The following is a 21,492-nucleotide window of genomic DNA, read 5'->3' on the forward strand; positions in this document are numbered from 1 at the left end:
TCATGGTGCCAATCAGTACTGTGTCGTACACACCACACATCATTCATAGATGACCCAACCTTTACCCCCAAGGAGGCAGACAGGCAAGGACATGAGACTTGTCCAAGGTTTGATCCAGGACCTAGAACTGGATAGACACTTGAAGCATCACTGCCACCTTCCCTTTGTGCCTGACGTGGGTAAGGCAAGGGTGTTTGGACAGACACAGCCCTGCTCCTTCCAAAGGACACATTCACTCATTTGTGGAGATGGTTTCATCAGACAAACTCCAGATTCAAAACAGACCACCATGCCAGGGACTTCCCACATAGCTGAGGATATGTGCCTTGCTTTGTCTTCAAGAACAGTTCAGCAAGGTGACTCAATGGATCCTCTTATGCCCCGTATCCGTGGAAACCAGACATCCCACTGGGTTTTAGCAGAAACACAGAATCCTCAGCTCAAATATAAGGGACACTGAGCAAGTGAAAAGTCTGTCTTTGTAAATGGAGTCATTGAATATTTATAACCATTCATATTTTCTGGCATTTTAAGTCTCATAACAACAAAAAGCTATTCAAGAGTTTCAGGTCTCAAAAGATGCTCCTGCAAGGTCTAGGATCACAAGACTCACTTTTCTAGGAATGGAAACTACATAACGATTGCTCTACAGGGTGATTTATCCACAGTCTCTTAGCGAGTTCATCTCCAGCTGTCGTCTGTGCTTGCCACGAAACCTGATGAGCTGAGTTCAATCTCTGGAGCCCACACAATGGAAAGCAAGAACCAACCCTTTGCAAGTTGTCCTCTGACCTCCACATTCATGCTGTGGCACGTGCACATGTACATACACACAATCAATCTATTAATAAATACATAAGTACATGAAAATTTAAAAATCTACCATTTTATTCCTATAAGCTACAAAATACATTGTGAAATTTCCCTGTCATTTACCATGTATAACAGAGACATAAAGAATAAAAACAAATCTGAAAAGGTATGTATTTACTTTCTTACCCACGACATTCTAGGTAATTCCATTTTTTTAAACTTGAAATTGTATATGTGCCTAAGGGGAAAAAAATGAGTTATTTGCTGAGCTGTGGAGATGAACCTGATAGCTCCTTCCAGGGATGGGTTCAGGGTGCATTGAGAAGGCAGGGACAGACAGAAAAACACTTAAAAGAAAAAAGCAGGAACTTTATAGGCTATCACCACAGACACACACGCGCGCGCGCGCACACACACACACACACACACACACACACACACACACACACCACGTACTGTGGCCAAATACAAAAGTTTGGCCTTCTGAGAACTTTTGTTGGTAGCTTCTTGGTTTAAAAAAATAAATCATAGGATCTTTTGTACAAAAATAATCTCTTACTCAGTTAACAATATTCACTGTGCTTTTACCAGTGAAGCTGGTAGGTTGGCAAGCTATCTAGTGCCCAGGAGAGCAGAGCCCAGAGGCCAGCATGTCCACCTGTGCTTGTTCAAGAGCAGAGTGGCTGGTTCATAATATAGGTAACACTGAGGGCCACGGGTGTATCAGAAGGACTCCTAACTCAGATGTGGGTCTCTCCAACTAAGTCCTGGCAATAAGGAGTCAACTGAAAAAAAACACTGTGGGTACATTTAGGACAAGGAAAGAATTTCCCATGTGGAAAGGAATCACATCAGGACCCAATAGAAAGTACCACAGAGAGCCCATTTAGTCGTAGTGTGGGATCCTATCTCCTTATACTAGAAGCACGAGGCTGTGGCTTTGACTCTAAAGCTAATACCTAAAGCTCAGGTCCCTGAGATGGTAGAGAGGGTGAGTAGAGGGAGGGTATGGAGGTGATAAGGGTCAGCCTTTGGGTGACCATGTCTAAATGGGGCCACTGGGCTGTTGACAGTGGCTTTCTGTCCTGCCCAGTCCCTCAGAGGCTTACATTAAATATAAACTGGTTGGCCTATTAGCTTAGGCTTATTAACTAACTCTTGCATCTTAAGTTAGCCCATAATTCTTGTCTGTGTTAGCCATGAGACTTGGTACCTTTTATCAATGGGGCATTCTCATCTTGCTTCCTCTTGGTCTGGGTGACGACTGCAGACTGACTCTTTCCTCTTCCCAGGATTCTCCTGTTCTGGTTGCCCCAACACTACTTCTTGCCTGGTCGGTTGCCCTGCCTATACTTCCTGCCTGGCTATTGTCCAATGAGCATTTTATTAAAATACAAGTAACAAATCTTTACAAAGTATAAGACCATTGTCCCACAGCACTGGGCTGAATGTGCTGTACCCATCTGAAGTCATCCCAGTCTAGCATCACAAGTGTGGGAATGTTTCAAGATCCTCAGGAAAAGACTCGAGGATGGAACTCTGAAAAAATGTTTCAATGGCACCACTGATGGGTTAGTGCCCCATCCAAACACATTTTAGTTTCGAGTATACTAGGCTGGCAGAATAGAACCTTTGCTGTACAGAATGTCCAGGGTAGTCACAAAGGAGGTTGTGCTTGGGAGGGTCAAAGGCAGGCTTTCTGAAGAGTAGTGCACCAGAATGGAGCCCTGCAGGGCAAACAGCTGGTGAAGAAGCAGGGTGAGGTCTTCCTGGCAAACAGCCTTGCAGGTGCAAAGACAGAGAATGGTGGCTTATTCAGAGAGCAGCATGATGAATGTATAGGATAGGGATGGGAAGGGAGGGGAGGTTTCCATAGTAACCAGTGTCTGGACCATGTTAAAACACTTACATACAAAAGGAGAAGAGTCCATAGTATCTTTAGGTTTCTGGCCTAGGGGACTAGAGGAAGGAGCCCCATTAAGGAGCCCAAGAAAGCAGATTGAGTGGGAAAGTAATACGAGTAGCGGGGTTTGAGGAGCTGGGAGAAGAGTGGAATGTCACTGGAGGTCTGGGAACATGAGATATTGTTGGGGGCTGTGGACCCCCGGACCTGATTTCTTGTAAACAATTTGCTTGCAGCTGCTCTGAGCAAAACAACTTGTTTTCCTGTTTGCAGCTGCTCTGAGCACGAGACAGGGGAGTGGGTTCTGGTGGCTGCAGCTGAAAGATCCCAAGAGCTGGAGTTGGCCAGGGCACTATATAAGTTGCCCCTGAACACAGTAAAGGGGGCATTCTTGTATCAAGGATGACCCGTGTCCCCATGTCTCTCTGTCTGTGTGTCTTTGTGTGGTTAAATCTCCAGGCCCCTTTCCCGGCTCACAAACCACACCGTAGCATGGTGTAGCACATAGCACATAGAGCAGACATGGGCTTTACACGATATATGGGCCAGGAATGGAGAGTGTGACTTAAGTACCCATACACAGAAAATCAAGAAGTCATGCTGGAAGCCAGAAGGCCCAGAGAGAAAGGAAGAGGCCCTGGGGCAGGCTCATGGGATGTTGAGATGTGGGTGGGAAACAAGGAGAATATAGAGTCCTGTGGAGCAAAGATGAGGCAGGGGGATTACCTTAGTCAAAAGCTACTGAGACAGGTCAAATGAGCTCTCAAGCTTTGCCCTTCAGGTCAAACAAATGGAGGGGACTGGCAGCTTTGACAAGAGTGGATCACAGAATGGTAAGAATCTGGGGGCTGTGACTAGGGGCGCCATGGTGCACAGGCTTTAGAAGCGTGGCTAGGAGAGGTCGGTATTTCAGGGACAGATAAGTGCTGTGGGTCAAAGGCATCTCCAGGGTGGGATTCTGCAAACCCTGTATAAACCTCACTGTCATGGCAGGTGTGGAGAACCAGCATAGCCAGCGGCTGTGAATGTAATGGAGAGGCGGCTCGTGTATCTAATTTTCAGTCCATCCTTCCATTAGAACTCTGGTATTTTCCATCTACTCGGATGCTCTTCAGTACCTGGTAGGCTTCACACTCATTTCCGGTTTGTGATTAGACCTAAAGCATAGCCGTTTTCAAGTGGTGATGAGAGGCCCAGCATTAAACAGAGAATGAGAGTGTGGGGGTGAGGGAGGAAAATTACAGGAGAGGCAAGGGAGGGAAGGAGGCAAGGGGGAGAGGAAGGGGAAGTGAGAAGAGAGTAGTGTGATGAATGCAGTGGGCGCAGAGGAGGACAGGAAGGAAGAGGAAGTGAAAAGGAGGCTGGGGAACAGCTCAGTGGGAACATGAGAAAGGCTCTCAATTCAATCCTTAGTACGGCAAAAAAATTAATAATTAAGTTGTCTCATAGTTTTAATTAAACAAAAAAAAGAAGGAAGAAAGGATGAGAGGAGACAGGAGAGATCACTCTAAACTGAGGGAAAAGGATGGCTCAGACTATGAAGAAAAGGAGAGAGGGATGGAGAGGAGAGAGTAGCAGAGAGGCGGGGAGGACATATTAAACTAGAGAACCGTCTGAACCAGTGCTGCTGCTGTTTTCCTAAGACAGCCTTTATGGACTGCCCACTTCAGATCAGGCTGTGTCTGCCCGGCTGAGTCCAGACAACAGGTAAAGGAGGCTCAGGTTGGTTGGTGTCCATGGTGGCAGAAGGCAGCTGCGAGAACAGAGACTCAGGAAAGCATCTCTCCAGTCCCTGGGACCACAGAGCTTCCTGGCTGGCAGGGGCGGGGCAAGCTGTTCCTCTGGGAGCCAGAACTAAGAGGAAATCCCAACACTGAGGTTGAGTGGGCAGTGAGAGCATAAGCCAAGGAGTCTCCTTTCTGGAGCAGGACAGTTACGGATTTAGAATAATCAAATGGTCTGGAATGTGGGAGCTGGCCGCATGACTCGGAGGATGCGAGCGTTTGTTATGGAGTCTGACAGCCTGAGTTCAATCGGTGAAACCCAAGTGGAGGTGGAACCAACTTTACAAAGTTGTCCCCTGACCTGAACACACATTCGGGGGCACCCATGCCACACCCACTCACAACACACACAAACACAATCATAAATTCTAAAATAAAAAAAATGAACCATAGATTAGAATAGAAAAGTAAATTGGGCCCACGCACCATGGAGTCTTATCTTAATGTATACAAAGATTTTAAATGTGAGAGTACTAGGGATGTGTTTGAACTCCTCGGAAGCACACTGATTTCCTGCTTTGAGATCTCATGGAATGTTCTTGATGTCCCTCAAGAATGAGATGCGCGATTGGCTCAAAAACACCCCCAAAGGAAAAGGGATTGTGTGAGATCAGTGTGGTAGGTCAGGACTCACTGCGAAATCCTCTCAACTTCCCTTCTGTTTAGGTTTTGTAAGAAAGCCCCATGGAGTTTATCATCCTAGCTGTTGCATGGACATTGCCTTGGAGGAATAAGGGAGCCAGGTTGGAGCACCCAAGTGTGACTCTGGCTGCAGGGAAAAGCAGACGTCCTCGGGAGGACATTTGGATGGACAAAGGAGAGTTGGATGACGCTCTCAGCCCAAGTTACAAACTTGTTAAAGACCTCTGATTATTAAGAGGATGGGGAGTAAGCTCAAGAGTTAGAACCCTGAGCTGCCGACAGGCCTTGCTGCTGTCTCTGACTTCTGAGTCCCCTGGGGCATCCTAGCTTTTCTGTCTGTCTTCAAACTCACTGCTTGGGATGACCTGGTAAAAGGTGGGAGGAAAGGACAGCCATCACCATCCAACATTCCTTGCGACCCCAGAGGAGAGAGACTTCAGGTCACTCCATCCACTGTCCCCCTCCCCACGTCCTTCAGAATAGCCCGAGCCCACCTCGCCTCTTCCCCTTGCCATTTCATCGTTCTGTTGTTGTTTTCAGCTGCTTTCGAGTGGCTCCATCCACAGCCAGCCCCGATTTAGCAGCCTTCGGTCAGAAACAGATTTCTCTGGAAGGCTCAGCCACAATAAGGCAAAATGAGCTCTGCTCAAGGACCTCAAACTGCTTCTCTAGGGACAGATGCAGGGCTAATGGCTCTCTTGAAAGGCAGCCTCTGCAGTTGCCCCTCCCTCCCTCCACCTGCATCCACGCTGGCTATAATTTCGACTCATTTCCTACAGCTTTGTCTTGGCGGTGGCTAGCCAGTTCCTCCTTGTCCCTGTCCCCTCCCTGTGAAGGCCAGTTTTCCATTTCAGTAATGACTGTGTGACTCATTTCTGGATTCTTCCTCTTGCCACATGCACAGCCATTTAGAACTTAATGTTCAACACCATTCTCTTACTTGTCAAGGCTTGCTGCTCCTTGGGCGTCTATGAAGAAAAGGACACGCGTGCCTGTCTCTACCGCCACTGTGGACACCCGTACAAAGAGACCCACACAGCAGAAATGCCTTTCCATCCAGTGTCTGACTCTTAGCTCTGCTGAAGACAGGATGTGGAAGTTGGATTGGTGACCACACTGCCGGTCCCGTCCCCCCAAATCCCAGCACACAGCTCCCACTCATACACAGTCTGACTGTGGCATCTGACTTCTTTTTAAAATAAGAGTCGAGACCTAGACAGTTTGTACCCCTCAGTCCTGAAGGTCTCCCCCTCACCTGGTCTATAAGCGTTAGCTGTGAAGTCAAACAAGCGTAGTTCAGATCCCAGTTCATTCTCTGAGCCTCATTTTCCCCTACCTCTGAAAGCGTGTGCTCATTTGGGGGATTCTTGCAGGCAGTAAGTTAGACTGCGTGCCAGTGCCTTAGCCTCCAGCCCCATGATTAGCCCTTGGGGATGCGCAGTACTCAGTACCCAGGTATCACCTCCCCCACTCACTCCCACACATGATCAATATGCTTTGCATACTGACTAGAAGCTGAATGTCACGGACTGCATTTTGTCTTCCTCGGTGGAAAACACAAGTGTTTGCTTTTATTTTATTTATTTAGTATAAAACTCAGTGAATTCACTACTTCTCCTTTGGAGACAGAACATAAGAAAGAAATAAAGATATGGGCATCACCTCCAATGGAACCTTTGGGGCCGAGGTCACAAACCACAAACTGTGCAAATGCATGCTGTCCCTGTGCGTGCCTAGGGCTGGCTTTTGTTTTAACTTTGCTGCTTAAACCCTTGGTTCTCCAGGACTCCTCCTTTCTCCTCATGCTGTGTGCTCTGCAGCTGGCTCCTGATGATGTGAGAGGTACCAGGTGGAACAGAACAGGGGCGAGGAAGGGAGCTTCAGAGAACAAAAGATGAGAAGGAAAGCTGGTAGGATTCCCCTGCGCCAAGACCTTCTCGTGACCTCTCTTTCCCAACAGTCCCTGCCAACAACTCTCATCACAGAGCTGCAGAGAAGCTAATCAGTCCCAGATTCTCAGGGGTTAGAAGCAGTGCTGAAAGGTGAACTTGCTGCTGGCTGCAGGGATCTCTGGTTTCTCCACAAGATAAACCCTTGGCTGCTCAGCGGCTGCTCAGCTCCGAGCCTTGCTGCCCTCTGCACCTGTGTCTTGCAGGAACTGAAGAGGAATATAAAGGCCGTGGGTGGAGAGCCCTCAGCCTGCACTGGGAGAGCCCTGCCTTGAATGTGAGTGAGAAAAGAATGCCCAAAGGGCTGGCGTCTCCCCTCCATCTTCCCTTCCTGGTCTTTGAGAATTTTTGTTCTCTTTGCAAACTTGGAGTTGATGCTGTGGGGAGAAGAGTCTTGGGTTTAGACTTGAGAATGGATTCCTCAGTAAAGTCTGGGTCTCCAATCCCTAGGATGTCTGAGGTGCTCAACTCAGGCTAGACTGCCTATGTCTAGGGCAGGTTTCCACTAGGCCTAGGGGACAGACAGAGGAGATGCGAGGTCCCGTGTGGGTGGGCTGAGTGGTGCATTCCTGAAGCAGGGTGCTCCTTGGCTACAGCAGAGGGGAATCTCCCTGTCCACCCCACCCCCCACATCGCTAATACACCCCAGAAGAGAACTGGAAATGAAACATGACAGCAGAATTCCCAGCACTGGCTGGCCCAGCCTGATGCTTAGGGTAGCATTGAGATAGACGGGGCTGGTTGAAGTGAGCTTCTGCTCTGAGGAAAGGGCTCTAGTTGGAGGGGCAGGGTGGGGATAAGCTACTCTGAGGAGCTGTGGGCCTGGTGTGTGCCCTTCCTAGGGAATAGAAGTAGGATTGGCACTTGATGGATAAGGCTTGCGTTGGCCACCCCACCATGTCCTCTGTCACAAGGAGACTCTGCTTGCTTAGTGGGGACTGGTTACTTGGCCACGAGACTGGCTGTGGGCTGGGATCAAAGCTCCATACATCACTGAGTTAGCAGAGCTGTATCTAAGTGTAGAAGGGCTTGGAGCCATTCCCTACCTGCCCTCCTCTTCAGAGCTCGTTTTTCTTTTCTTTGCCCTGTTGCTGGTTTGGTTTCTGCATCTCTGCAAAGGTTGCTAGTAGGTATCATATCCAGGTATTATTTTACCTGCTCTGACATTCTGTAATGCTGCTTTACACAGAAAGTTCTAAGAACAGCCAGAATGTTCCAGCGACCTCAGGGAGCCTTGGGGCCTCTGCACCATCTTTAGTGCCTGGTGTTTCGGAGGGATTGGGATGGCTGTCCTCTATCACAGGCTTTTCTCTTCAGCAGGTCATGGCACAATGGTGGCAGATTCTCTTGGGATTGTGGGCGGTCATGCCCACCTCATCAGGGGACAAGCCAGTCAACATCTGCATGAATGCCAAGCACCACAAACAAGAGCCTGGCCCAGAAGACAAGCTCTACTTGGAGGTACAGGGACAAGAGCTGGCCCAGGGGTGGCTTCTTAGGTTTATGAGAGAAGGAATACAGGCAAGGTGGTCCCTGTACTCCATCAGCCCTGTGATCATCTGGTTCCTTAGACTGGATTTCTTTCCTGAGCTGCTCTGGTCACTTGGGAAACAGGTCATGTGGTAATCCCAGAAGCCCTGTTGGCTCACCAGGGGTAAGTGCAAGCCTTCCAGCCAACATGTCCTGGCTAGACATAGGACTTAGTATGTGTCCTTGTCGGTCTCCTAAAGGCAAAACAGGGTTATGGGAAGAGGAATGTTCCAACTATAAGTTCCTCCTACCCATCATCATAACCAGGTTCCTGACTCTCCACGGGACTTCTTTCTGTTTGCTTTACTGGATTTATTTCCTCCCTGGAGCTGACATCAGGAAGCTATGTTCTGTGGCAGGTAGACAAAGCGGAGGAGGTCAGTGGTCAGGTGCCTCCTGTTCTTCGGGGACTTGTTGACAAATACCACAGTCCCTGCTCTACAGAGGTGCTCAAGATGTCCCTTCTGACACCCTCTGCCCAAGGCCCTCAACCCCAGCTTCTTAACCACTGCCTGCTGCTTCTCCCTCCATGTCCAGTGCGCTCCCTGGAAGGACAATGCCTGCTGCACGCTCACCACAAGCTGGGAAGCCCACCTGGATGAGTCCTTGCTCTTTAACTTCAGCATGATGCACTGTGGACTGCTAACCCCCATGTGTCATAAGCACTTCATCCAGGCCATCTGCTTTCATGAGTGTTCCCCCAACCTGGGGCCTTGGATCCAGCTGGTGAGCAGACAGGAGGCAGACCCGTGCAATTCCCTTCCATTCATCCTAGACGAGTAGGACTAGGAGATGCTGTCCCTCTAGGGATAAGAGCAGAGCTAGAGGCCTGGGAAAGGGATGAAGAGGGATAGCATGGGGACACTGTCTGATGTGGGCACTCAGATGAGATGCACCTGAGTGTGATTTACACACCGGATAGCCCGGGACAAATAGCCACTCAGCTTCACAGTTCTCATTTATATAATAATAATGGTGATAATGATAAGTACCTCGGACTAGGAGATGGCTCTGTCAGTAGAGCACTTACCACACGAGCATGAGGACCCGAGTTCAATCCTCAGAACCCATATAAAAAAGCTAGGTGTGGAGGTGAGCTGTTGTAATCTCAGCACTACAGAGGCAGAGGCAGGTGGGTCCCCGGGCTTGCTAGCTAGCCAACCTAGCCTGCTTGGTGAGCTCTGGGAGTGAGAGACACCGTCTCTAAGCCAACATGGACGGTCCCTGAATAACAGCACTTGAGACTGTCCTCTGGCCTCCACTCAGACACACACACACGTTCACCTGCACTTCCAGAATGCACACACATGCACAAGAGAAAGAATAATACGCAAGGACCGTGTGAAGGATTAGATATCTCCCGCTCTCTCTTCCTGCACCCAGGTGGCCCCGAACAGGCCAGAAGAACGGGTTTGGGGCGTGCCACTGTGCCGGGAGGATTGTGAGGAGTGGTGGAAAGACTGCAGCTCATCTTACACTTGCAAATCCAACTGGCGTAGTGGCTGGGACTGGAGTCAGGGTAAGTGGACTGACGGGGTCCTTCTTCTATCCCCCCATGATGATGGGGACGTGGAAGAGAAGGGACAATGGGAAGTCAGGAAACCATCCTCAACCTCTACAGGGAAAAACCGCTGCCCGGTACAGGCGCCCTGCCGCCCTTTCTCAGATGTATTCCCCACCCCCACTGATCTGTGTGAGAAGATCTGGAGCAACGCATTCAAGGCCAGTTCTGAGCACAGGAATAGCGGCCGGTGTCTGCAGAAGTGGTTTGAGCCCACCCAGGGCAACCCTAACGTGGAAGTGGCCCTCCACTTTGCCAGCTCTGCCTCAGCCCGGGAGCTGTCTTACAGCCTCTCAGCCTTCTCTCTCTACCTGCTGCTCCATTCCTGAGAGTCCCCTCTCCTACCCATATCCCTTGATCTTGCCAGGTCCTGGCCATGTCGTTCCTCAGACTGCTCAGGGTAAGAGCAGGCTGGTGCCTGAACTTTCCGTGCATCCGGGGTCCCGTTCACTGCTTGGCTCTGCCTCCACTGGCCTGGATGGCTACTGGTACCCAGCAGTCTAAGGTGACTGGTTTTCCCTGCCTTTAGGAAAGGTACTATAGGACTCCCCGCACTTCTCACCATGTCCATGCCCATCCTGTTTGTCGCACAACAGACAATGTGGACAGCCAAGTGCCCTGTCCTGTCATGGCACCCTCAGTAAAATGACAGGGAAACTCTTCTTTCCATGTGTCACTCTGTTTCAGTCCCAAGATATATAAAGAGGGAGCTGATTTGTCCTCAATAAGATTCTAATTTTCATGATTACTAATGGGGTAAGGATTTTTTAATATTAATTGGTCATTTGGAATGTTTCTCTGTCACACTGTGTGTGTGTGTGTGAGTGTGAGTGTATGTATGTGTGTGTCCATCCCTTCCCTCTGTCCCTCCCCCTCCCTTTTCTTGAAAAATACTCTCATGTATCCCAGGTTAGCCTGGAACTCAAGGATGACATTAAACTTCTCACCCCCACCTTCCAGTTTCTGGGATTGTGCACATATGCCACCACCCCTGGTTTCATGCCATGCTGGAGAGCTAACCCAGGGTTCTGCACAGGCTAGGCAAGCACTCTACCAGCTGAGCCACATTCCAGCCCCTCTTCCTCCTCCTTTTCTTCCTCCTCCACAGTCACAGCATTCTAGTCTTGAACTTTGACCCCTTGAGCTCTATCTAAGCTGACCTTTCCACTGTTACTGTCCTTTCCCCCAGTTGAGAACTGAACCTAGGGTCTTACGCTTGCTAGGCACACACTAAATCCCCAACCCCAAGATCTTTCCGCTTGCTCTGGAACATTTGGTAGTTCTTTTGGTCTTTGTGTAACACTGCTTTGACTTCTCCCCCATGGAGAGGAGTGAGGCGCTGGACCAGATGATTTAATTTACAAAACCAGGAAAGGAGGGACATCCAGGAGCCCCATTTACTATATCATGGAAGGAGCAATAGCCAGCAGAATGAGACAGAAGCACAGAATTAACAGCAGAAGGGCCATTGGCTTCAAGTCTCTCCTATAACCAAACCCTGTGTGGATCTGCACACTAGGGGTCTTTCAGAGCCTGAAGCTGACCCCTCCCAGCACCAGATGGTGACTTCCTTGTCACTTGTGTGTGTGTGTGTGTGTGTGTGTGTGTGTGTGTGTGAGAGAGAGAGAGAGAGAGAGAGAGAGAGAGAGAGAGAGCAGGAGATTGTCTCAAGACTGCTGGTTTTTGTCTGACACAAACTCTGTTCATCAATAAACTCAGCATGCATCCTTCCTGTGCTTGCTTATTCATGAAACAAATGTGTCCCAGGAGAACACTAGAATCACAAAACCAAGCATGGAGCTCAGTTGGTAAGAGAGGACAGATGGCAGCAATGGTGGGAGCAAACTTGTATATGGGATGTCTGGTGGAAAGGACCCAGCTAGAAGGGTACTGAGAGGGCCTCACCGAAGCAAGACTTGAATTCCTGCAGACAACAGAAAGTTCTCAAGCACACCGAGGCAAAAAGTATATATGCCTTCAAAATTACATATAGGGAGCCAGGCTTGGTGGCATACACCATGGCATCTGAGGCAGAAGGATTGCTGCAAGTTTGAAGGTAGCCAACATATAATATAGGAACACCCTACCTCCATCTGTCTCTCCAGATCGGAGGACCATGGGGAATGCAATCTGACGGAGTCTCGCTCATACAGTCAAGAGCTTAATGATTGCTGAAGTGTTTTTAGATATAACTGTAAAATTCACGGAAGTAGAGTTAAGACTGAGGTGAAGAAAACAAGGCCCGTCCTGTCAAATCGTCAGATGGCCACTTGCTGTGCAGGAAGTACTCTAAGCACGCGGCGGCATGTCATCTGAATTTCACCGAAGCCTTGATGCATGGCCCTTGTCTCTGTTTCTCGGATTAGAACATGGCCGAGTCTAACGGCTCCAGCAGACCCTAGGTTCAGTTAACCCCAAAAGTCCCACCTGATTTCACAACTTTAGCCTACACTCCCAGTCCTAGCCAACCTCTATTTCCAGCTGACCCCATCTCCAGCTGACCCCCATCTCCAGCTGACCCCCCATCTCCAGCTGACCCCCCATAGCCAGCTGAACCCCATCTCCAGCTGACCCCATCTCCAGCTGAACCCCATCTCCAGCTGACCCCCCAACTCCAGCTGATCCCCCATCTCCAGCTGACCCCCCATCTCCAGCTGATCCACCATCTCCAGCTGATTCCCCCATCTCTAGCTGAACCCCATCTCCAGCTGATTCCCCATCTCCAGCTAACCCCCACCTCCCGCTGACCCCCATCTCCAGCTGACCCCATCTCCAGCTGATTCCCCCATCTCTAGCTGAACCCCATCTCCAGCTGACCCCCATCTCCAGCTGATCCGCCATCTCCAGCTGATCCCCCATCTCCAACTGAACCCCCACCTCCAGCTGATCCCCCATCTCCAGCTGACCCCCATCTCCAGCTGATCCTCATCTCCCGCTGACCCCCATCTCCAGCTGACCCCCATCTCCAGCTGATCCCCCATCTCCAGCTGATCCCCATCTCTAGCTGAACCCCCATCTCCAGCTGATCCCCCATCTCCAGCTGAATTCCCATCTCCAGCTGATCCCCCATCTCCAGCTGATCCCTTGTCTCCAGCTGAACCCCCTGTCTCCAGCTGATCCCCGTCTCCAGCTGAATTCCCACCTCCAGCTGATCCCCCATCTCCAGCTGATCCCTTGTCTCCAGCTGATCCCCCTGTCTCCAGCTGATCCCCCTGTCTCCAGCTGAATTCCCACCTCCAGCTGATCCCCCATCTCCAGCTGACCCCCCATCTCCAGCTGATCCACCATCTCCAGCTGATTCCCCCATCTCTAGCTGAACCCCATCTCCAGCTGATTCCCCATCTCCAGCTAACCCCCACCTCCCGCTGACCCCCATCTCCAGCTGACCCCACCTCCAGCTGATCCCCCATCTCCAGGGGATCCCCCATCTCCAGCTGATTCCAGGCTCGAGTTCGCACTGAAGATCCTGGCCTCCAGTGGCCTGAAGTGGAACCGATGTTAATAGGGGAGCAAGGGTAGAGATGGGGGACAAACCTGGGAGAGTTCATGGTGGCTAAGAAAGACAGATTCCTGCCCTCTTTTACTTTTGGGATAGTGGAAGATTTCATCAAATGAGAAGAGAACTGTTGAATTTCAAATTGTTTTGTCCAGGGAGTGAGCTAACACACATGGGCCCAAGGACTTCCAACACACGCTCAGAGACCCAGCCACCCCACCTTCCTCTACTCCAGGCCTATGGCTGAGCGGTGCCCACTCATGACTGTTTATCTACACAGAGTTCATTTTAACTGCTTCTCTTCCGTATACATTCAGGCTACTTGTCACACTCCGTCCTGTTAGCTTCTTGAATTCATCTTGTACTCTCATTTCAGCAGTCCATGTTTAATTATTTCCAGTGATGTTTTCCGTTCCCTAGTTTCCCACAGACTGCTGTTTTGGGTTTTGTGGGTGTAATATCTTCTCAAGTCTCAGTGAAGATCTAATTAAAATTTTTTTCAAAAGCTTGGCTCCAGTCTCTAAGAGACACACTTCCCCCAAGGTCGCTCTGCTCTGTTCTCTGATGTTTTCCATGCACGGCGGCAAGTTTTCCAAGTCGGTGACTTTGGCTGTCTGTCTACATTTAAGAATGAAGGCTAGGATCATTTTGTAAAGCTGATTTGGTTTCCTGCATGGTTGTCTATATGCCGCTGGGAAATTCTAGATGTGGCCTGGGGCTGTTCCCTGGAAGACTCCGCTTAAGAGCACAGAGAGGAACAAAGGTCACCCAGAAGGGTCCCAGCAGAGGCTGTTCATTCAGGGCACACTATGTAAGATGGTCGCAGCTATTATAGCTTGAATTTTAGCGGAGAATCAAAGGCTTTGGGTCTGACCTGAAATGTGTGCCACTGGCAGGGAATGCTGGACATGAGGTAGTTTGAGTCCCTTATGACCTGGGGAAATAATACTTGGATTTTTAACTACTTGGTTCCAATTGGAATCATGGATTTAAAAACCAGGATAGGCCTGAGGGATGACCCAGTTGGTCAAGAGCACTCAATGTACAATCATGGGATCCAGAATTCACACCCCTCTACCCACGGAACAAGTCAGGCACCTCACAAGTACCTTTAATCCTAGCTCAGAGGGACCCCAAACCCCTTTCTGGCCTCCATCTATTTTCACATGTGTACATACATGCCTACATACATGTGCTCACACACCCATCCCCACCCACACAAGTCATGAAAAGCTAGGGAAGTTAGCAGTTACTCATCCAGCACTTGCTGCTTGTGTGACAGGAATGAAGACGTTCTGAAGAAACACTGTGTCCATTACTCTATCAGACTTCTGAAACTGCTCACCACCAACATGGGATTTCCCTAGGAACACCATGCTGGGAGGAGAAACAGGCTGTAGCCTGATGCCAGTCCGAGGGGAACTTGTCTCCTAGAAGGAGATGTCACACAGTTCTGACACCTTCGCAGATCACCATGCAGGGAAGACCGGAGCAGAGACAAGAGTGTGTGGAACTCCTCCTTAACTGTGACTTCTTGGATACTTCCTGTTCTCTGTTTAAACCCAAACCTCATGCCAGGGCTGCAAAGGCGGACATGGCCGAGAGGTGTTACAGGGTCCCTCTGCTCTTCTTCCATAGGGACCCACCAAGTACATCTCCTTCCGGTGTCTCTCAGCGCTTCTGTCTCCTAAGTGGCCAGGAGAGGAGCAGACAGGATTTCTGCCCTTGGAGATTGATATTTTAGTGAAAGGTAGTGTAAAAAGGTAAGAAAACAATGTTTAAAACCTTCAAGGACTATAGACAAGGACCTATAGAAAAAGGAACTTAGGGGACTCTGGGAGGGTAAAGATGAGCCAGTCCTGGATCGGTTCTTGGGACAACTGGGGAGTAAAGGTAAAGCAAGGGAACAGAAGACGGGCAGAGGATGCATCCAGAACTGAGCGCAGGTCAGTGGGGCACTATGCTTTCTCTATGGAGACAGACAAAGAGAGAAAATATTTAAAAGGGGTTTCAGAATGAAATGCTTCAGATACAAACCTCTGACTCAATTAGCACCAGGCTCTGTCCGTCTGCTGAGTTTAGACACTCAAACTTGGGCCCTTGGGGGCTCTCTGGCCACAGTGTAAGGTCTGGGCAGCTGATCCTCATGGCCGGCTTTCCGAGTTCACAGCCTAGACAGCTTATCTTTCCTCAACCATATGGTGAGGATAAACTTCCCAGAAGACCAAACTCCACCCAAGGGTGAGATTCAGAAGGCTGGGGGGATTATTTCCAGGGTAGGGACACTTTATACAGAACCTAAAAGTTGGCACTATCAACAGAAAAAGCTAAGGAGATTAAACCGCTTCTGCCTCTCTGAGCCCCATATCAGTCCACAGAGGCTGTGGCTGGTGGAGTGTGCAGGAGCAGCTGCTGCTTGTGACACTGATGGGCTCCGCCCTCTGTCTGCTTCAGGCAGGAAGGGCCCAGCACTTAGCAGGCTCTGATTACTCCCATTCAGTGGCAAGCTTTGGGAGGGAGGAAGAATTTCTCCTAGGCTAAAATCTGGTACCATAACAAAAACATCAGCAATCTGGATCAGATCAAAGACCGGAACAAACAGGCAGAAGATAGCTTGGTTCAGCTAACCCTTGGTGGACATAAGTCATGTATAGCCCCCTTCCTTCAATCCCCCAGAGTACCACAATGGCTGCAGGAAGTTGTGAGGTGCAATGGGGATCAAGGGGTTCATTAATAAATATTTACTGTGTTCAAAGCTCATTTTCCAGCTCTGGGAAGCTGGGAGTACTTCCCAGTATATTTGTGTAACAATTTTAATCAGTGCCCTTTCAATAACACATAGCATGCATCATGAATTGTTACCCAGGAGAACAGAGCTCTGATCTCTGAAAAGCTGAATCTGATCAAATAGGAAAAAAATGGGAGTGTCCAGTGGTTGGATAGATGTTGTGGGCTCAGTGGACACTGGGGTGGTCCACTCCCTTATCCTCGGAGAACTGGAGCAGAAAGCTCCTAACTGCTAGTCAGAAGAATCTGGCCCTAGAAAGAAGTGTGACACCCTGAATGGCCCTAAATGTCACTAATGATAACTCTCTAAGGCTGACTCCAAAAACTCTTTGCACAGCTGTGGCCGAACGCCTACCTTGATATCACACAACACAGGTACCCACAAAGCTCACGCCCAAGCAGAGAACCAGAATATGGTTCCCTACACCACCTCAGGCCACTTCTAACAATGCTCTCTTCTGGCTTCCTCAGGTACTGCACTCATACGGACAAAACCACACACATATGGCCACAATTAAAAATAAAAAATGCAGTAGTTAAAAAAAAACACCCAGTCATGTTACAGAATAAAAGGCCAATAAACATCATACTGTTTTAAGCAAGTTGAAGAGTTTGTGTGGGGCCACATTCGTAACTGTCTCTAGCTGCATGAGGCCCGTGGACTGCAGGCTGGACATGCCTGCTAGCAGGATTTCTTGTATAGAGCAAGATGTATCACTGCCTTCCTACAAGACTCAATCGCAACTGTCAATCACTGGGAAGAGACAAAGTCCTTCGGAAGAACTGCTTGTTCTAGGAATTTTAGAGAAAGTGTAGACCTGTGTAGAATGCCGATGGCCAGGACTCTTCGGCTCCTGTCCATTCTCTCCACCGTGAAAGTCTGCTGTACTTGGCAATAAAATTGCCTTATCTTCTATGTTCCCTCTGAGTTCCTTTAACCAAGAGACATAAGGAGCAGGGAGGCAAGTGGAGCACAGACAGAGACACTGGTGGGAGATCATGGGTCCCTGCTACAAGGAAGGAAAAAGATGTCCACAGTGCCTCTCTCCTATCTGCTCTCAAAAACCTCGCAGCAAGAAGCATCTCCGACACATCATCGAGCGTCCCTAACAATCCCAGAGCGCTGGTAAGGAAACGCTGTAGCCTACGGTGGTATTTCTCTCCACATCATGCCTTGGATCTCGCATCCCGAGCCTGCCACATTTCATGGTGCTTCTACCTCATGCTGGGAACATTCACACATAGTGTGCCCATCTGCGCTCCTTCTGTTTCAGAAAATGGTATACTACCCAGACAACCTCTGTCAAAGCTGCAGGAGATGAGAGGACAAGCAACCAGGGAGATGGACAGGTCAGAGTCACTGGCTCTTGAAGCAAGGGGCAGGTGCTCCCATTTTTCTATCCTACAAATCATGCTAATTGAATGCCAGGAAGAAGGGGTCTCCAACAGGACCCCTGTTCTAAGAGAACATCCTTCTCAACATCTTGCCTGTAATGAAGTCACTTCTTCAGCCAGGCAAATGAGGTCTGCTGAATCCCTTATTCCTGTCTTGTTGCCCCCCCTGGGTGGGGATGGGGAACTAAGTTCATCTTCACTCCCTGTGGTGGTTAATATTGGTCCACTCGACAGTATATAGACTCACTGGAGAGACACACCTCTGGGCAAGTCTATGAGCCGTCCTGAATGTGGGTGGCACCATCCGATGGGCTGAGGTCCCAAACTAAATAATAAAAAAGAGACACGGAGCTGCAGCCAGCTCTCTCTTCTTCCTGACTGCGGTGCAATGTGATCATGTGGAGGGCAGAAAGTCATTGTCTCTAGGTAAGCACTGGGGAAGCCAGAACATGTTAAATACCCTGCTTCACCTCCACAGGGAGAAGACACTCGGCAGTCCTCCCAGAATGGTGTGTGTGTGTGTGTGGTGTCACAACCTGGTGACCTTTGCTACCTGTTCAGCTAGGCTCCACCTACATCCCCCAGAATATTATATTTATTTATCCCAGACTCTTTTACCCTGAATCTTGAGCATTGCCTTTAAGTCCATTAAACCCATCCTTAGGAGGATGTCCTGTGTACTTTACAGTCTAAGTGACTTTTATTTTATCTTACAGTCAGGGATTGCTTGGCTTCCACAGGCATGTTCACCTCAGTCGTTCTCCCTAGATCTTTATCTTGAGCACTGTTTTGAGTCAGCAGCACTCATCTTCACGGAAGAAGCCAGATGTTCTTTATAGAGAGCTTCAGTGCAAACATTGCAGCTTTGTTGTACACACAGGACAGAGTGAATTATCAGAAAACTTTATTCCAAAATTGTTCTGTGCTTAAATGTGGCTAAAATAAAGAAACTAGTGTCAGGGTCTCGAAGTCTTGGCCAGCATTGGTGCCTCAGTTGGGCTGAACCAAGTTTCATTCCTGTCTCTTCAGGGACAGGTTCTCTGCTGGCCGGAAAGCCTGCAGGGAACCCACACGTGATGAGGCACCTCACACCGGCCACCGCAGCTTCCCTGCCACCATGGACTGTGCTCTTACAGGGCCAGCCAGAGTAAAGCCTCCCTTCCTCCAGCTGTCTCTGTCGGGCATTTTGTCACCGCCCTGGAAACCTGACCGATACACACCCCCAAAACCACACAGGGCTGCAAGATAAGCGGAATCAATTAACCTGGTTTGTCTTTGGAATAGAATGGAGCTTATTATCCAGACCTTCAGATGTTTTTCTGTTCTCACCGTCCTCTCTCCTTGAGCACCAAACACCCCTGCCCGAGCCTCCCTTTAGGGCAATCCCTCCCTCATGCCCTGGCTGGGCATTGTGGTGTTGTAGCTTTAGGCCATGGCGACTATCAGCTGCTTTCTCTGGCTTTAGCAGAACGGCTTTTACCATCTGTGGCTCTGCTAGCAATCACAGTGGGAGTAGGAGCCTTGAGATGTGGAATGCTGGAGGACATGACAGCAGGAGGAAGATTCCACGCAGCTGCCCGTGATGCCGGCAGCACCTGAGATAGCACACACTTTACCACCTAGAGGACTCACGCCCTCCATATCCCACTGTGAACAGTTGCAGAAGACAGTTTCTTCTCTGGGGCTGTTTCTTAGGAAGGTGGGGACAGACACCGCTCAGGTTACAACCCAGTGCTTTCTGTCACTGTCTGTCAAGGGAGAGTGTCATACTTTCATTCTGAACCCATGTTTCTCTTTTGAGCCCTTGGGATTCAGCACAAAGGACAGGTTACCTCATTCCCCAGCCCTCCTTCCCTCTCACTATTGAATCAATTGAAGGCGCAAGTAAGAAGCAGGCTTTGTCCTCCTAAAATGACCAGCAAGAAGCTCTCTAACTCTAGGTGGAAACAAAGATACCCCCAACCCCAGGGGCAAATGAGAGCAAACAGGCTGTTTGCTCAGCGGTTGCCATGGCAAGGGCACCAGCCCCCACTCCTTGCCAATTGGCAGAGATGCAAAGTCAGGCAGAAGTGGAAAGTCCCACCATTTACAGAAAAAGCTATGGGGACCCCTTCAGCACGCTTGGATTCTAGTTTTCTGGGGAAGTCGGAGTCAGGGTGATGGAAAGTGGGGGTCTTATGTGATTGATCTGTCTCTCTGGGTGGGTCCCTTCAAAGGAACAAAGCGTAAGGAAGCTGACTTCACTGACCAAGTTGTCCAACCTAGGACCAGAAGTACAGAGCTGTGCTCAGCTTCCAGCTTGGTTGTTCCGATTTCTCATGGTTTGGGGGATGGGGGGGCACAGTCAGCCATAGCATCAGATAACAAAGTACTCCTGACGTTTGTGACTTAAGCCATTTATTATCCTACATTTTTCCCGGGTGAGAAATCAGAATGTAGTTCAGCTGATCTTCAGGTTCAGGGTCTCTGGCAAGGATGTTGTCACCAGGTTCTGTAGTCATCAAGATGCTGAAAACAAAGATAGATGTGAGCAAGGACACCAGGGATCATAAATGTCCTTGGTTCTCCAGCCAGAGATGCTGGAAGGCAGTTCTGACTCCTCTCTTCCTGCAGCACCCTTGCTCGGTCTATAGGTAGTGTTGTGACTGACACACCAGTCCCTAGTTATGGCCCATCTCTTAAACAATGGCAGAAAGTTACCACAGCAGAGGCGACTCACCAGGAGAAAGCTGTGGTATCTGCGTGGTTACCATAATGGTGAGGACCCAAGGGAAAGCTACGGTGACCTCCTGGTGGTGGCGATAGGGCATTTCTTCTTTCCACAGTTTTCTGGGATTCCTTGACCTCTTTGCTTTTCTATCATTCTTGACTTGTTGGCACTTTAAATTCTACTTGTCAGACAGGGCAAACGATTTTCTATCTGGAGGACCATATGATACCACAATAAGAGAAAATAAGGGAAGTAACAAAGGAAGGTAATTGCATAAACAGCATTAAGAGCCGTTTGGCCTTGGATAGAATGTGACTCATTTTCTGTGCAAAAATCACTCCCTGGAATGAGGGCTGGGAACAGTAAGTACACACTCTCCCATTTTGCAAAGCCAGTTGTGTTTAGATGTCTGTAAATTAACCTCTGCCTTCAAAACATCAACACACATTAGCACGTATTGTAATCTCAGAGTTTGGTGCTGTGGTCCCCACCAGTGAATGGAGAGTTGCCAAGCTAGAGTGATCCCTAAGTGGTAGAGCCTCCCTTCAAGAGCACGAACGGGGTGCCCATACACGCCTACTTCTCGTCCCCAAAGGCGCAAGTCTGTTTACCAGTTAGAATGGCAGACTTATAGAAAGCGTCTATCAGGATGGGTTCAGATGAACGGCAGAGATCTGCCAACGGTCACTCAGATAAAATGAGGGCGTCCATTCCCAGGTCCATCCAGCACCTCTGGGTTTCCTCTGTCTCTCAGAACAGTATACTGGAGAGCAAGTGCTGTGGCTGCTGGCTTCCGGGTCTCAGCTCTCCAGTCTATAGATAAGAAATCACAGTCCAGGATGGCTGAGTGGCTGGACAGAAGTGTCCCAGGTAGGTGACCACTGAGTTTGAAACCAGGCATTCCATTTCGTGGCCTTTTCTG

General features: G+C 49.3%; 1 protein-coding gene across 2 annotated transcripts; it reads left to right on the forward strand.

Annotated features, from left to right (window-relative positions):
- Positions 1–8,414: 8,414 nt before the first annotated feature.
- Positions 8,415–11,912, forward strand: Izumo1r (IZUMO1 receptor, JUNO). Of its 2 annotated transcripts, none has more exons than XM_075968001.1 (4): positions 8,415–8,552; positions 9,159–9,347; positions 9,975–10,140; positions 10,243–11,912. In XM_075968001.1, exons 1-4 carry the CDS (start codon positions 8,415–8,417, stop codon positions 10,509–10,511), a joined length of 762 nt encoding a protein of 253 aa, XP_075824116.1. In that variant the 3' UTR covers positions 10,512–11,912. The 2 variants fall into 2 exon arrangements, with proteins under 2 accessions (XP_075824116.1, XP_075824117.1); XM_075968002.1 differs by having other exon boundaries at positions 10,005–10,140.
- The last annotated feature ends 9,580 nt before the right edge of the window (positions 11,913–21,492 follow it).

Source organism: Microtus pennsylvanicus, chromosome 3 (genome assembly GCF_037038515.1).
Source record: "Microtus pennsylvanicus isolate mMicPen1 chromosome 3, mMicPen1.hap1, whole genome shotgun sequence".
NCBI lineage: Eukaryota > Metazoa > Chordata > Mammalia > Rodentia > Cricetidae > Microtus > Microtus pennsylvanicus.